The 18,015-nt window shown below is 39.6% G+C and overlaps 1 protein-coding gene across 3 annotated transcripts in view; it reads left to right on the top strand.

Moving 5' to 3' along the window:
* Window positions 1-18,015, top strand: part of ESR1 (estrogen receptor 1) — a 263,932-nt gene that overhangs the window by 174,914 nt on the left and 71,003 nt on the right. For all 3 annotated transcript variants that reach the window (XM_060753574.2, XM_060753575.2, XM_060753577.2), the window contains exon 4: window positions 14,169-14,285. In XM_060753574.2, coding sequence (XP_060609557.2) covers window positions 14,169-14,285 — 117 coding nt within the window. The remainder of the gene's footprint in view (window positions 1-14,168; window positions 14,286-18,015) is intronic.

The raw sequence follows: 18,015 nt of genomic DNA, 5'->3' as shown, positions 1-18,015 counted from the left end.
CCAAAACAGTGTTTCCCTAATCTCCCTTGTTAAATGTCTACCACAAACCTAATTTGAAACACACTTTAAAACATTTTGCTGCAGATTTTAAGCTATAAATACAGTGTAAGACTTCAGCAGAAAAGCTTGAAGAGGCAGTCTCAATGGGAGATGGTTTGATTGTATTTCTAGCAGTTTAGTTAATGACTGTGTGTGGCCATCATGCAGTAAGGTGTACATTCTTTCCATTTGGATGTGCATCATATTAATACCATATTTACTCAAATCTAATGCTCACCTTTTTGGCTTAATTGCCTCCACAGAATTAGGGTGCACATTAGGGTAACATATTATGATAATCTTAGTTCTGAGCCAAAGCAAAAGGGGAAGTTGCTTCAGGAGCACCTGAAGCTCCTCTTTGAGGGTTGTCATCTCCAATTAAATGTCCAGGGTTCAATGCTATGCAATCCTGGGATTTGGAGTTTGGTGAAGCGTCAGCAGTCTTTGGCAGAGAAGGCTCAAGATCTTGTAAAACCAAACCAAGGCAATTGATGGATTCATTCTACACAGCATAGATGCACCCCAAGGTTTACCTTCCAATTGCTGGAAGCTTTGGTACTTTGATAGTTTTGTTTTTAAAGAAGGAATTCTTAGCAGGCAGCAACTGCAATGCACATCTTTTTTGGCCAAATTACAAAGATTGCACTTTTGCCACTGCACATTACATTAAACAGCATTTTTTTAGTTCAAGAATTTTGAAAATGGAGGTGCACATTAGATTTAATGGCACATTAGACTAGAGTAAATGCACCCCTGTTCAGAAGATCTAGAGGGCTTCACCTTTATTCCTCATATCAGTTCCATTTCTTGTGAAACTAAGCATGGTTATAAAAGTATAGACATACAGGAAAAAAGAAATAACCTTGTTCGGAGTGGTGATGCATCTAGGAAACAGTAGGGATGCCACTTAAATTGGGACTGTGACTCAGCCTTACACTCACATTTGGGAGAATCAGGAAATTGGTTTTCCAGGACCAGGTAGAATACTTTTCAGAGATCAATGATAAGCTATTAGCAAACCTTTAATGCCATGTTTCCTTGAAAGTGGGAGAACAAAGTTTTCTTTCTATATATAGCTGATTATAATTTTGAAATCAAAATATCATCTCAAAGATTTATTTAAACAGTGAGCAGTGCTGAATAAAAACCACTCAGCACGGGGTGGCCATGAATTATCTCTACTGCCACTTGCTCATGTACCACCATCAGATTTTTGTACTTTATTAACACATTCACTTAACCTTATATGATGTTGAATTAGTGATCTGTATTTATTCCAACCTCTGATCTGTATACTATGATGAATGGTTAATAAATTTCCCCAAGAAGCCCCTACAATTAGGTTGCCATCAGCCATAAATGACCTGGAAGAACATAACAATGACATAATAGTAGTACAAAACAGCCAGTTGTGACAGTCCATGAATATTGTGATCCACCTTGAAGATAATTGACAGTAGAGTGAATTATGGAAATAAACTGTTGTGCATTTCACTTACTATGTTGTGACTATCAAACAGCCAACAGCCTAGTTAGGTTTTGGCCTTTTTGTGATATACTACATAATTACTAGAAATGAATCTCAGAAAGCAAAGTTCTTTGTAACTGAGCTACCTCATGAAATGCATCTTCCTTCTGTTATAGCTGCACCAGTCCTACATTCCCAATCCCCACCCTTTTGAAAACTCAAGGGAGCTTTTGTATGAATTATTAATTTGCAAAACTAGCAACTAATAGAATAGCTAACAATTCCTGGTAATGGAGTTGGCTACTTAGGACACATTATTTTCCCAATAAGTCTGGTTCTGAGCTTGAACAAATTAAAGAAGGCAAAAATTGTGAAAAGTTACACATAAACACATTTGATGAAAAGGAAAATGTATCTGATAACATTCACTGCATTTGCTGAAGTGCCAATTACTTCCTACCTTCTTTGTTTGGACTTAAGCTTGTAGTGTAAACATTCTTAAAGGACTGAATGAAAAAAAAATAAAGCTAAAGAGTTTAGCAGGAGTTGGCTACTGTGTGGGGGCCAGGAGTCAATTCCCTCAAGTAATGCCCAGCAAGCCCTCATACCTCAATTTTTCTTTGCAATCCCTCTCAAAATGTCAACTCACAAATTATATAAACACATATAATGTGCATAAATGATGAGCACATCAGCAAAAAGATTTTTAAAGTAAAGAAATGCCCATATGAGGAACTCTACATGGAGACAATGCAGGTTCGGTTCAATGAAATGCAGTGGAACTGACACAGAAGTTGCTTCTACACAGTCCCAAATATAAGTGAAATTGATGGGTTGTTGTAGGTTTTTCCAGGCTATATGGTCATATTCTAGAGGCATTTTCTCCTGACGTTTCGCCTGCATCTATGGCAAACATCCTCAGAGGTAGTGAGGTCTGTTGGAAGTAGGAAAATGGGTTTATATATCTGTGGAATGACCAGGGTGGGACAAAGGACTTTTGTCTTCTGGAGATAGGTGTGAATGTTTCAACTGACCACCTTGATTAGCATTTAATGGCTTGGAAGTGCCTGGGGGAATCTTTTTTTTGAGAGGTGATTTGATGTGCCTGATTGTTTACTTCTGTTGTTTTGCTGTTGTAATTTTTGAGTTTTTTAATACTGGTAGCCAGATTTTGTTCATTTTCATGGTTTCTTCCTCTCTGTTGAAATTGTCCACATACTTGTGGATTTCAATGGATTCTCTGTGTAGTCTGACATGTGGTGGTTGTGAGAGTGGTCCAGCATTTCTGTGTTCTCAAATAATATGCTGTGTCCAGGTTGGTTCATCAGGTGCTCTGCTATGGCTGACTTCTCTGGTTGAAGGAGTCTGCAGTGCCTTTCATGTTCCTTTATTCGTGTTTGGCCGCCCTATGTAGACTTGTCCACAGCTGCATGGTACACGGTAGACTCCTGCAGAGGTGAGAGGATCCCTCTTGTCCTTTGCTGAACGTAGCATTTGTTGGATTTTCTTGGTGGGTCTGTAGGTGGTTTGTATGTTGTGTTTCCTTATCAGCTTCCCTATGTGGTCAGTGGTTCCCTTGATGTATGGCAAGAACACTTTTCCTCTGGGTGGATCTTTGTCTTTACTCTCGTGGCTTGTTCTTAGTCTTGCAGCTCTTCTGATGTCTGAGGTGGAGTATCCATTGGCCTGTAGAGCACAGTTGAGGTGGTTCAGTTCATCTTGGAGGAGGTGGGGTTCGCAAATTCTTTTTGCATGGTCTGCCAAGGCTTTAATGGTGCTTCTTTTTTTTAAAAAAAATATTTTTTTTATTTAAGTAAACATACATTTGCAAGTGTTTGTTGCATATAGTGCAATACTTTCTATCTACATATTAATGTTCTATAATCCTTTATCTCATAATATATTTCTATTAAGGGGTCACAGTCTACTATCTAAATATTACCTAGAAAGATATCATAGATTCTTACTTTACATCCACTTCTTCCTTGTCTACAATCTTATAGGATCCTCTATATACATTTTTAATTTAACTTTACATTAAGGTGTTGAATCATTGGTTGCCGTTCATTAACGAAGTTGTCTAATATTTCTCCTCTTAATAATACAGTTATTTTGTCCATTATCAAAATATCTATAATATATTTTTCCCATTCTTCTAAAGGAGAATGTTGTGTAAAACAAAATTTTTCCAAATTTTCTTTCTAATTCTTCCTTGGGCATATTCAAAAGGTACATTTGAGGTGTCATTTTGAAATTTGTGTTTAACATTTTTTCAAGATATACATGGATCTGTTTCCAGTAATTTTTTTACTTTTCTACAAGTCCACCATGTGTGGTAGAATGTACCTTTTTCTTTCCCACATTTCCAACATTTGTTGGAACAATTGTACATCTTAGCTAGTCTCTCTGGAGAGAGATACCATCGCAAATGCATTTTATAAACATTTTCCTTTAGGTTTTGACATGCAGTGTATTTCATTCTTCTCTTCCATGTCTTTTCCCACTGGGACATTTTTATCTCTTGGCCTATGTTTTGGGCCCATCTAACCATAGAATCTTTTACTATTTCCTCTTCTGTGTGCCAAGTCAATAAATTTTTGTATATATATGATATAAGACCTTTTGGTTTCTGAAACATTGCCACATCAAACCATGTTTTCGTTGTCTGGAAGCCTGAGGTTCTAAGTTGTTCTTTAAATTCCTCCGCAATTGTCTATGCAGAAGCCAATTGCATTTAAGGCCCTTTTGGTTCAATTCTTCTAGGGATTTCATTTCTGGTTTTTCTAAATCAGTCTGGATCAGTTCCCTGTAGGTTAGCCATTTCCCTTGGAGGATATTCTCCTTTGGTGCTTCTTTTTTGACTTGGGTGATGGTTGGAGTTTTTATGTAGATATCTATCTCTGTGTGTGGGTTTTCTGTAAACGGTGTGACCCAATTGTTGATCTGGTTTGTGGATGACTAGGACATCTAGAAAAGGCAGTCTTCCTTCATTTTCCTTTTCCATGGTGAACTGGATGTTTGGGTGGATGCTGTTAAGATGTTCCAGGAACTTGTTGAGTTCTTCTTCCCCATGGCTCCAAATAGTGAAAGTGTCATTGTGAGGAAGCGTTAATCCCACCGCTTGTCAACAAAATTATGTGAGGAAGTATTAATTTTCTTTAATTCCACCAATATCCTGTGAGGAACCTTCTTTTAGATATCAATTAAGCTGCCACCAATATGTTTAGAGACGCTGGTTTATGTCTCTGTTTATCTTTAGTTGTGTTGTGAGGTGACTTTGGTAGTGTGAAATGCACCAAGCATAAAAGCAATGGAGGAGGCAGGTTTGAAATACCAAGAGAACAAGTTTTATTGTTAACAGAACGTAATTGTTGCAGTTTTGTGAATTTGAACTTGGCACAAGGCTTGATGTTACAAAATGGCTGGTTTGAGATACATTCAGGCTTCTGATGTTACAATTCTAAAAACTCCTTCTTTAGTGAAGTGCTTATACTACTTCAGAGTTCCCTATTGTGAATATCCACACTGTTTGCCCTATACTCGGAACAAACCACTGATCACCAGTCTTTCCTTACTGGCGATCCTTTAAACCCCCTCTGTTAGATTCTTTAACCTAAGCAATCTAACAAGGTAACACCTTCAGCTCTCTTGCTGAAGAAATATTCACAAATTCTAAGAACTACTGAATTTCTCACAGCTTCACAACACTCTGAACCTCTTCCCCGGGTCTCATCCACCGGACTAAACTACTTTTCCCAGAGTCCTTTCTTGACTCTGCTATTTCCCAGAGCCCTTAACTGGCTCTCCTCTTCCCCGGGTCTCATCCACCGGACTGAATATTAACTGACGCTTTCAAACCTTTTATTCCTTAAACTCCGCCCACCTCCTCTGAGGCTGTGTTACCATGGCAACCTATCCCTCACAGTTAGGCCATAGCAACTAATGTAAAACCTAAATACAGTTTAAATACAGTATAATAAACACTCTATAATAAACATTATAAATACAGTTTAAACACATTATAAATAACACTTTATAATAAACACATCTCTACACCTTCCCCCCCAGAAACATTATTTTTGTACCATTCTCGATCCCAGAATGGCAAAAATAATTCCACATATTATTCAACAATATACACATATACATCAATTCTGAAAGGGAAACACATCACAGTTAAGTACATTTCAACTATACATATATACAAACCTTTAACCTATGGAATCCTAGATAAGACGTCCGCAACTACATTTCGTTTACCTGAAACATGTTTTATGTCAAATATGAAATTTTGTAAACCCAAACTCCATCTTAACAATTTGTTATTGGTACCCTATAGATTTTCTAACCATTTTCATTTGTTGACATACTACATTTATCAGAATGCCAATTTTTACTTAAAACTTCCACAACCTCTCTTCTCTGAGGTAGGGACAATTCTACATTCATATCTACCCGATCTAAATTTCTGTACTGTTCACGATCACCCTCCCAAAAAGAAAAGGGACCGGATTCCTCTTTTGAAACAACAAAACATACATTTGCAGATCTTACAACATAAGGCTTCAACATATTTACATGGACTCTTCTTTCTACATTGGATTGTTCATCAAAAATATCATAGTTTATGTGGTTGTGTCTTCTGATGACCTTCCATGGTCCAGACCAATCCAATTGAAGCTTGTTGGCCTTGTTGGGAGATAAAAATAAAACTTCATCTCCGATGTCGAAGACCTTTGGTTTAGCAGTAGAGTCATAATAGTCTTTCTGTTTCTGCTGAGCCGCAAGCAAATGTTCTTGAGCAATGTCTCTAGCCAGCTGCATTGTTGCTTGAAGATCTCTTAAATACTCCGTCACTGGAACAGGATCCGTCGCCGGACTTTCTTCCCAATATTCTCTTAACAGATCTAACGGACCACGAGCTTTCCTTCCATACAGCAATTCAAATGGACTGTAGCCGGTGCTGTCATGAGGGACGGTCCTATAGGCGAACAGCAGTTGTTGTAACTTGACGTCCCAGTCATAAGGCCTTTCCTGACTGTAAGACTTTATCATTTTGACTAAAGTCTTGTTCATATTCTCAACCAGTCCATTTGTTTGCGGATGATATGCTGTGGAAGTCAGGTGTCTAATTCCACATAACTCCAGCAACTTCGACATAAGCTTGGAAGTAAACTGTGTTCCCAAATCCGAGACCAGTTCTCTGGGATATCCAGTTCTTCCCCAAATGGACAGCAGGGCATTTGCAATTGTAGTTGTTTCGATGTTAGTCAGAGCTACAGCCTCTGGATATCTTGTGGCGTAGTCAATCATGGTTAAAATGTAACGGTAACCACGTCTGCTTGGTTTACAGAGAGGACCTACAATGTCAATGCCTACTCTGTAAAATGGTTCTCCAATTATTGGCATAGGGATCAATGGAGCTTTAACTTTATCCCTTCCAGTGCTCAGTCTCTGGCAGATGTCACAAGACTGGCAAAACTCTTTGATCCTCTGGAACATGCCAGGCCAATAAAAGTTTTTAGTGATCCTCTTCGTGGTTTTTCTTATGCCCAAATGTCCACCTTGAGGGTTTTCGTGTGCCACCCTCATCAGCTGTTCTCTAAAACCTTGAGGCACTACAATTTGACTACATGTCACTGATCTTTCTGTCGAGTTTACACTTTTGGGTTCTCTATATAAGACACCATTCTTCAGTATAAACTCGGAGGGATGTTCTTCTGCCAATACTGTGGGGTTTTGAGCTAAAGCAAATAGAGGTTTGAGAGAAACATCGGCTCCTTGTTCCTGCCGAATCTCTTCAACTCCTCCCGTCCTCTTAACAAGCTCAGCCACTGTAGCGCTGGTTTCTGGACTCTCATCCCCATCTTGTTGTATGGCAAAACACATGGCTTTTTGTTCAGGGCTTTCATTGTTACATTCTTTCTCCCCACATGCCATCTTACAGTATTTAATCTCCTCAGCCAAATCATTTCCAATTAAACATTGATATGGTATGTCAGGACTGACTGCAAAATCCCACATACCCTTCCATCCTTTATATTCTATTGGCAAAGTCACCACGGGTGTTGGGATCGCGGGACCTAAACCTTTTAATTTTATTTCAGAGGTTGGCTGTTGAAATTTCTGAGGTATTATTTCAGGGTGCGCTATGCATACTTCGGAACCTGTATCTCTAAGTCCTTTCCTGTCTTTGTTATCAATAGAAATGGTTTCTAAGTAATCCTTAGATGGGCTGCCTGACAGGATGAACAAACATTGTTTCTCTTGAGGCTCTGAGCCTGAACTCTCCTTTGCAACAGTTTCTGGTCCTGCCTTTGGTGTTTCTTTCATTTTATTTATAAAGAGGGTTGTTTTCTCACTCCTTAACAGGGGACACTGATATTTTATATGATCCAATTTTCCACATTGATAGCACCGTCGTTTTACCTCAGGAGCAGTTGGTCTTATTACACTCTGCCTCCTATAGGGGGTGTTTTCTATGTCAGAGCCCCTTTCTTGCTGTGGGCGCGTTTGTTGTGGATAAAATGGCTGCCTGTTTGTTCTTTTGTCCCCTGGCAGATCTTCCCTTTTAAATCCTTCTTTCAAGGTTGTTATTTGATCTGCCATACCCGCTGCCTCTACAATCGTGGATGGCTTGCGATCTTGAATCACCCAACGAATTTCATAAGGAACTAATTGGAAAAATTGTTCCAATTTCAAAAGTTCCCTCAGCTGTTGATAATCTTCTACCTCAGACGTCTTTATCCAACTATCGAACAGTTGAGACAATCTAGAGGCCACCTGAGCAAAACTTTGTGTTTTATCTTTCTTCAACGTCCTGAACTTAAATCTATAATATTCAGGAGTCAATCTATATTCCTGTTGAATCTGTTTCTTAAACAGATCATAGTCTCTACAAGACTCCTCCGGCATCTGTCCATAAATCTGTAAAAGCTTCTCACTTATCTGAGGCCTTAGGTATATCATCCATTTGTCTTTAGCCAACCCAAAATCTCGACAACATCTCTCAAAAGATATAAGGAATTTCTCTGGGTCATCACCTTTGGTAAATTTTGGGAATTTCTTTGTCAAATCTGGGGTATCCACTCCAGATCTCCCTTCCTGAACATCACTGGATGTTTGAGACAAAGCCAATCTTTGTTTCTCTAGCTCAAACTCCATTCTCTTCAATTCTAACTCCCGTTCAAATTCTCTCTCTCTTTGTCTTTCTTCAAACTCTCTTTCCCTTTGTTTTTCTTTTGCCTCCATTTCCAGCTCTCTCTCTCTCTTTGTCTTTCTTTTGCCTCCATTTCCAGCTCTCTCTCTCTTTGTTTTTCTTCAAATTCTCTTTGTTTTGCCTCTCTCTCCATCTCCAATCGTTTCATCTCTAATTTGTACTTAAAAGCCATTTCTGTCATAGGCACTGGCTCTGTCTCTGACCCAGAGCTTGAACTTTCCCCTTGGTCTCCCTCTCTTTCTTCAGCCAGCTTTCTCTGTCGCCTGGTAGCCATTTTTCAGCAACTTTTACCTCACAACTTATTTTAAAATTAAACTTAAGGCACTCGATCAGTTGTTACACGAATCCCGTCGTCTGCCACCAAAATTATGTGAGGAAGCGTTAATCCCACCGCTTGTCAACAAAATTATGTGAGGAAGTATTAATTTTCTTTAATTCCACCAATATCCTGTGAGGAACCTTCTTTTAGATATCAATTAAGCTGCCACCAATATGTTTAGAGACGCTGGTTTATGTCTCTGTTTATCTTTAGTTGTGTTGTGAGGTGACTTTGGTAGTGTGAAATGCACCAAGCATAAAAGCAATGGAGGAGGCAGGTTTGAAATACCAAGAGAACAAGTTTTATTGTTAACAGAACGTAATTGTTGCAGTTTTGTGAATTTGAACTTGGCACAAGGCTTGATGTTACAAAATGGCTGGTTTGAGATACATTCAGGCTTCTGATGTTACAATTCTAAAAACTCCTTCTTTAGTGAAGTGCTTATACTACTTCAGAGTTCCCTATTGTGAATATCCACACTGTTTGCCCTATACTCGGAACAAACCACTGATCACCAGTCTTTCCTTACTGGCGATCCTTTAAACCCCCTCTGTTAGATTCTTTAACCTAAGCAATCTAACAAGGTAACACCTTCAGCTCTCTTGCTGAAGAAATATTCACAAATTCTAAGAACTACTGAATTTCTCACAGCTTCACAACACTCTGAACCTCTTCCCCGGGTCTCATCCACCGGACTAAACTACTTTTCCCAGAGTCCTTTCTTGACTCTGCTATTTCCCAGAGCCCTTAACTGGCTCTCCTCTTCCCCGGGTCTCATCCACCGGACTGAATATTAACTGACGCTTTCAAACCTTTTATTCCTTAAACTCCGCCCATCTCCTCTGAGGCTGTGTTACCATGGCAACCTATCCCTCACAGTTAGGCCATAGCAACTAATGTAAAACCTAAATACAGTTTAAATACAGTATAATAAACACTCTATAATAAACATTATAAATACAGTTTAAACACATTATAAATAACACTTTATAATAAACACATCTCTACATCATCCACATATCTCATCCATATAGTGGGCTTATTGGTTGCTGTTTCTAGGGCTTGTTTTTCAAAGTGTTCCATGTAGAAATTAGCTATGACCAGGTTGAGAGAGCTCCCCATAGCTACTCCATCTTTCTGTTTGTAGAATTCATTGTCCCACTGAAAGTAGTTGGTGGTGAGGCAATGGTGAAACAGAGCTGTGATGTCTTCTGGGAATATCTGGTTGATGAGTGCCATGGTGTCTGCTACTGGGACCATGGTAAATAGAGACACCACATCGAAGCTGATCAGTTTGTCATTGGTATTTAGCTTGAGATTGCTGATTTTTTCAATGAAGTGGGCTGAGTCCTTGATGTAGTGTGTAGTGAGCCCAATATGGCTTTGTAACTGTGCAGCAAGAAATTTTGCCAAGTCGTACGTGGGGGATCCAGTGGTACTCACAATGGGTCTGAGTGGGGTGGAGTCCTTATGGATTTTTGGGAGTCCATAAAGCCTAGGTGGAAGGGCTTCCGATTGAAACATTCACACCTAGCTCCAGCAGACAGAAGTCCTTTGTCCCACCCTGGTCATTCCACAGATATATAATTTTCCTACTTCCAACAGACCTCACTACCTCTGAGGATGCTTGCCATAGATGCAGGTGAAACGTCAGGAGAAAATGCCTCTAGAACATGGCCATATAGCCCGGAAAAACCTACAACAACCCAGTGATTCCGGCCATGAAAGCCTTCGACAATACAGTGAAATTGATGTTATAAATGCCAATTTTACTCGTATTTAGTGTCCAGTAGGCTCACCAAAGCCTCGCCTTTTTGGCAGAGGTTGGACGGATATCCTTTTGGGCTGATCCGAATCGGCATGGGGGTATCGCCTCTGTTCCTGTGCCCCCACTTTTAGTTTAAAAGTTATTCAAAAGCCTTCAAATGGAGGCATATGGCCTGTAGAGAGCTCCTGGCATGCCATGTGTTGGCAATCCCAAGGATCAGTCCCCACACCCTCCATACCCAGGAAGGTATGGAACAGGTTTTTTTTAAAACCCAGAGTAAACCTGGATTGCCAGGTTTTCTCCAGGTTAAACCAGACTAGCTTGAGATGTCATCTGGGTGCCTCAGGCTAATCCATTTCCTGGCCTGAAATTTAGGGCTGTGTAGATGGGGCCCAAGAGAGTTTTATATCCTAAACTACAATCTAAACTTGGTATTCTTAAGGTGTATTCATTAGACTGTTTGGTGTACTAACACAGCTCCTCTGTGGAAAATGTTAGCATCAGTGAATTTAGGTGTGAGGACGGCACTGGTATCACCTTACTTTGAAACTCAGGAGTCCCAGCAACTAAGACATCTCCAGATTGAACATCAAACAAGATTTTTATTTTCTCAAAGTCCTTGACAGGCTTGGCACAACTTGTTGAGGTTGAGGAACTTGTTGAAAGGAGACACTAAAGGCTTTGGGTGGAGGCTAAGATAAGGATGATTCACTGTGTAACCAAGCAATCCTTAGTTTGTGCAAACTTTTGATCAAGCTCAGTGTCAATTTTTATAGTGATGAGAATCCATTTACTCCACTCTGGCAATAGGTTTATGGCTCAAATGCAGCAATGGGTCTACAGTCTTGTCCGTCTTTTAGTGGCTAGGGTGCTAAGTATGGCAACTTGATAAATAGTGATTCGAGCTCAGTTTCTACCTTCCAAGAACATGTTTGCAGTCAGCAAGCCAATCAGTGGCCAAGATCAGGAGATTGCAGCCAATCTGATTGGCAAAGTCGTAAATCAGGTCTGCTTGTTTGGCACACAATTGTCATCTTGAAGGCAGGATCTCATTTGTCTTTGAATTGGCTTCTCCACCCATCCCTTTTTGGTCAGTGATGATCAGTAGGTTATTATATAAATAAGTTGTCAGGTATTCTTTGGTAACATTTGTCACAACCTTGCCAGGGTTGATCATGAAAAAAGATATCATTTTGGGGTGGATGGGGTTGTGTGCCAATCATCCTTGATTGATGGGAAATTCCAGATTAGCTTTAAATTTAGGACATTAACTCTTTGAAGAGCTAGTACAGTAAATCATATGGTTTTAGCATTCAGGACCCTTGATGCAGGGGCAAAGTCCTTTATAAAATGGGGGTGACAAGTATACTATTTCCAATAAAAGGAATAATGAGTTAATAGTCTTTTCATTTTGTCAGTCTTAAAATGGGTTCTTGAAAACAATTATTGTCTCCTGGGTGATCACAGGAAGATGGTGACGAGTGATTAAGTATGCTTTTTTTTTTAAAAAAAATCTAGTACAGCTGTTGGTTTGATGACTTGCCAGGCACTTTAAACAATTTTGATTTATCAAGCAGGGAGACTGAGACAAGACATTATAGCTATTTGCCAAACTATTCAGGGACTGGAATCTGCCACAGGCGATTGGATCCGTCTTTTGAGGAGTGGGAGATGGGTGTGTGTGTGTGTGTGTGTGTTATATGCAAGTATCATCTGGAAAAGGGATGTTTCTGTTTTATTATCTCTTTGAAATGGAAAAAACTACACATTGCAAGAAGAAAAGAACCATAAAACTCTTAATGGATCTTTGAGAAATATTATATACCAAAACCCATATATTTCCTTTTTTAAAACACTGAATTTTGCCATATTGTTGAAATCACAAAGTTTAAGGTGATTTTTTTTTAAAGTCAAGCAGATGTTTGGAGCACTTCATTGTAAGAAAGCAAAACATGATGTACACTGGGGTAACATTGCTCAGAAGCCTGTGTTTATTGTTTGGGATTTAAACTGGCTTTCATGATCCAGAAATGTGATCTTGGATCGATTGTGCATAATTCAGTGACTATGTCAATGAAGTTCCAGTGCACAGTCACAACGAGAAGGGCTTTTGCCACATTTTAAAACATGTAAATATTTAAAATTGAATGGTGAGTGAGAGATATAGATGGCTGGGGACCAATGCAAGATGTAGACAGTTCATAGTACACACTTTGCCAGTTGCTGTTCTTGAAGAACAGATACAGTACCACATAGCAGGTTTTTATTTTATTTTATTTTATTTTATTTTATTTATTTTATTGGTGGTCTCTTTCCATTACAGATCAGATATCTTTTATCAAAATCTACAGATTAAGAACATTATCATTTTTTTCTCATTTTGCCTTTCCACTCTAGATCAGGTACGGGCAAATTAAGGCCCACTGCCCAGACCCCATTCCCTTCACCTCCCTTGCTGCCAAAAGCATTTTTCCCTCACCTTGCTTGCTTCCAAAACCCTGTTTCCCTCTGCTTTTCCTGCATGGCAGAATGGGGTTGAACTGGATGGCCCCTAGGTTGTCCCTATTACTATTATCTATTACTGCTGGATTGCAATCTGCCAAGGATGCTTTGTGTTTTTCCTGCATGGCAGAAGAGGGTTGGACTGGATGGCCCCTGGGGTCTTCAATTGAAATACTGTTAAATTTGTGTTCTTTAAAAATTTTCATTTTAATTATTGTTCTGTTCTATCTCTCATTTTTTTACACTTCAAATGAGATATGTGCAGTGTGCACAGGAATTTGTTCATGTTTTTCCCCCCAGTTAGTTCCCACAATCCCTCTCTATCCATATGCCACTGGCCTGGCCCATCTGTCAAATTTTAAAATGCAATGCGACCTTGTGTCAAAAAGTTTGCCCATTCCTGCTTTAGATAAACTCTTTAACCATTAAGTCCACATGTATCATCTCCCTCAGTAACAACGAGAATTTGACTTGAAATTAATTATAGGTGTACAAGTAAACATACGGAAAGCACTGTGTAGTAAATTATATTCTGTATTCACACACTGTATAGGCAGGCAGTAGTAAGCAAAACAATTGGTAGGGCACATGTTTCAGACCTGCACCATACCATGAGTTCATGAACCTCAAGCTACCATGAAATTTGTGTGGATCAGCCTTTTAGTTTCTATTCCATATAGTTGTTTTTTTTTCTCCTCTGAAGAATCTCTATATATTTGTGCCCAATTCGCCTTTAATTAAACATACTAAACACTCTGGAACACATCACAGGTGCTTCTGTAAAAAACCTCTTACAGTTTGATGTACTTTGCTTTGATGTCATTGTCATTTTGAATTCCATCTGATTTTATAGGTCACAATGACTACATGTGTCCTGCTACCAACCAATGCACTATTGATAAGAACAGGAGGAAAAGCTGCCAGGCTTGCAGACTGCGGAAATGCTATGAAGTTGGAATGATGAAAGGTGGTAGGTACTCAACCATGACTTCTGGTTTTTAATATAAATATGTTTTAATTCTCTATTTTTCTTCATTGAGTAGGCTACAGGCCTCATGGAGAATAGCAATTCATATTTATGAGACCCAAGGTTTTGTGACATGGAGGTTTGTGTCCTTTTGTGATAAGCTAAAATGGAACTGATATTCAAGAGATCAAAGATGTATTAATATTTGATATATTAATTCAGATTTTTATGTTTAGATTCTATGTTAATTATAATTTTCAATTGATTATGTTTTATTTAAATTATAGTTGTTATGCTTAAGTTGCACTTTATATGGAGTTAGCTTGTGTTTTTATATTTGTATTTACTGTTATTGAGGCATTGAATCTTTGACTTTTTGTTTGTTGGAATCTGCCCTGAGTCTCCCAGGGGAGATATGGTGGAATATAAATAAAGTTGTTATTATTATTTGAAACACAACAAGTTGAGTCCACAGCAGACACTCTGCTGGCTGTTGTATTGGAGCACACATCGGACACTTCCCAAGTGTCTAGGATTGTGTGACGTATCGGCGAATAATGCGTGCAGATCCCAGTAAGGTGGCCTTCTGCAGCTGGCAGATGGTAATTTTGTCAGCGCCGATCGCATTTGAATGCAGACCAAGGTCTTTAGGCACTGCACCCAGTGTGCCAGTCATCACTTGGACCACCTTTACTGGCTTGTGCCAGAGTCTTTGCAGTTGTTGTATTATTATTATTATTATTATTATTATTATTATTATTATTATTGTCGAAGGCTTTCATGGCCAGAATCACTGGGTTGTTGTAGGTTTTTTCGGGCTATATGGCCATGTTCTAGAGGAACATGAATTATTATTATTATTATTATTAGATCCTCAAGTGCTTTTTTATTGCAGACAGCTTGAAAAAAGTGTTCACCAGTGATTTGGAAATGAATGTGATGGAAGGACAATTCACACCATGCTAAGCACATCAACTTAACTAGTACATATGCCTGGCTGGAATGAAAATTTGGTTTGTATGTTCAGATGATTAAAATGACCAATCACTTGTCCAGAAGAAGCAGGGTTTTTTCCAAGCTTCTTGCTGACCTTTATAGATCAATTTGTATTTGAAATATAATTAAGCTAGGTATAAAACCCATCTCAGGACCTCTTCACATATCCAACCACAGTGCACTTCTTCACTGCGAGGCATGGGGACCCATGCCTTATCCACTGGGAGGGCAATAACATGGGGGAAGCGTGGAGCACATGTGGTGTGCACAATGTCCTCCCTTAGATTTGGTAACATGGGAAGCTTCCTGTGTTTCTTGGGTGGGAGTAGTAGAGTTGTGTGTCATCTGCATAGAGATGGCACCCAACTCTAAAACTCCGGATGACCTCTCCCAGAGGTTTCATGTAGATGTTAAAAAGCATGGGAGACAGAATAGAGCCTTGCGGGACCCCACAGGTCCGAGCAGGCGTCTCTTAGCTTCACCATCCGGGATCGACCCTCCAGGAAGGACCGGAGCCACGACAAAACCGTGCCCCTGAGACCCATCCCAGAGAGTCGTCCCAGAAGGATACCATGATCGATGATATCGAAAGCCGCTGAGATGTCCAAGAGAACCAACAGAGTCACACTCCCCCTGTCCAGCTCCCTGCGGAGGTCATCCACCAACGCGACCAAAGCTGTCTCGGTGCCGTGGCCAGGCCTGAAGCCAGACTGTGACTGGTCCAGATAATTGATGTCATCTAGAAAACCCTGGAGCTGGGAGGTGACCACCCACTCCAGCACCTTGCCCAGAAAAGGGAGGTTGGAGATTGGTCTGTAATTGTTCAGCACCGTGAAGTCAAGGGAGACCTTTTTAAGGAGTGGTCGGACCAGAGCCTGTTTTAGTTGAGATGGAAAACCCCCCTGCTCCAATGATGCATTAATGATCAACACAAACCAATCAGTCAACCCATCCCTGGCCAATTTAATTAGCCAAGACGGGCAAGGGTCTAAAGCCGACATGGTCGCGCTCACAGCACCAAGGACCTCCTCCACGGTCTCAGGAAGAACAAGCCTAAAAGAATCTCACAAAATTGGACAAGCAGATGCCTCAATCACCTCCCCTGGCACTGTGATGAAATTGGAGTCCAACTCAAGGCGTATCTGAGCAACTTTGCCAGCAAAATGGTGTGCGAACTCGCGACACCAAGCTGTTGGGTCATCGAAGGTCTCCTCCACTGCAGGTGCGTGAAGGAGCTCCCCGACAACGCGAAACAGCTCCAATGATCTATTTGCTGCAGACACTATACGGGCAATCGTGAAAGACTCCTAATAAGTAAATGAAATTCTAACTCCTCACAAAAGGGGGCAAATCTGGCAATTTTGTTTTTTTTTCTTCATTTCAGCCTTGTGAATTTCAGATAAATTCTAAAAAAAAAATTAAATTCTCACTCAGGCTTTATTAACTGAAATGGTTTTTGGTGTTTGAACCTCAAAGCTTTAAAACAACATTTTTATCTCCATGGAAAGTTTTCAAAGCTTTTTAAAGAATTTGTATAGCCTAAATTCACCAGCTGTTTCTTCTTAGTAAGAAGATTTGTTTAAGTCTTTAAGGTTTTCATGCATGTTAAAGATTTTATTCCCCACTGTTCTTTTTGTGCATAGCTGTTTGAAGCTTGGAACAGAATCTTGATCTTTTTCTGATTTTCAACCATGTTGTGATGAGAGTTTATTGAGCCCCCCCCCCCCCCCCAAATAAGACAGGGAAAAGCAGAGGATTATTAGCAAAATTCTCAAAAGCAAAGATGCATTAATGTTTTAATGCATCAGCTGGAATGATTCCAGGAATACTAATTTGCCTTCCAATTATCATATATTGCCACATTACAGTATGCTAAAAATAGTACTTAGTGAATGAGGAAGAGAAGTACTCAAGCTCTAGAAAACTATTTGTGTTCCTTCTGAAATGACCCTCAATCATGTTTGCTAAATGCGTTATTCTGTACTGAGGCAAAATTGTACAGGTGGGGAGGGCACCGATACTGTTGTTAGTACTTGTGTATTTAAAGAACCAAGGAATTGAATTACACTGCCAAATACTTTCATTTAGAAGTCTGTTCATGCTCTGTAAACAAAAACAGATTGTCCCTGATGTGTAAACATTCCCCACATTTGTGCCTATAACCTTTTGCCATCCCAGACATACAATTTGCAGTTCTACTTTCTTTTACAATTTGCAGCAACTTCTCTCACCCCCATAGAAACAGACGTCAAATAGGCAATGGAATGAGAAACGACATTTGAGTTTTCAGCTCCTGCTGCTTCTGTTATTGATTTTCCTACCGTGTGTTACCCATGCTACCTGGCCACATAATTTATAATGCTATTTGCAATCATTTCTGAATGAGAATGTTGTGGTCCTGTAGAGGTGAACAGCAACACCTGTAGGGGAAAAAATAATAATTCAAAGTGGAACAGGACTTCTCTCAAGCAGCCCAAAGCAAAGTGAGCATTTTGAAAGTTTGGATTTGTTCCAGGGCCCAGGGGTACTGTTTTAATCAGAAAATAATTTTTAAGGGAATAATTGAAACTTTAAAGCACTGTGTCTCAAGATGTGTACAATATTAATATCCAGTGGCCACTGGATTTGCTAACCAAGTTGTCAAACTCTGAAGTAATATCATGTACCATTGCTTTAAAATTTTCTCATTCTCTTCCCCAATCCCCAATGCTTTGATATTTGGTAGATTTCATCCCCT

The sequence above is a fragment of the Anolis sagrei genome, chromosome 1 (genome assembly GCF_037176765.1).
Source record: "Anolis sagrei isolate rAnoSag1 chromosome 1, rAnoSag1.mat, whole genome shotgun sequence".
NCBI lineage: Eukaryota > Metazoa > Chordata > Lepidosauria > Squamata > Dactyloidae > Anolis > Anolis sagrei.
This window is presented reverse-complemented; position numbering and strand designations above follow the sequence as displayed.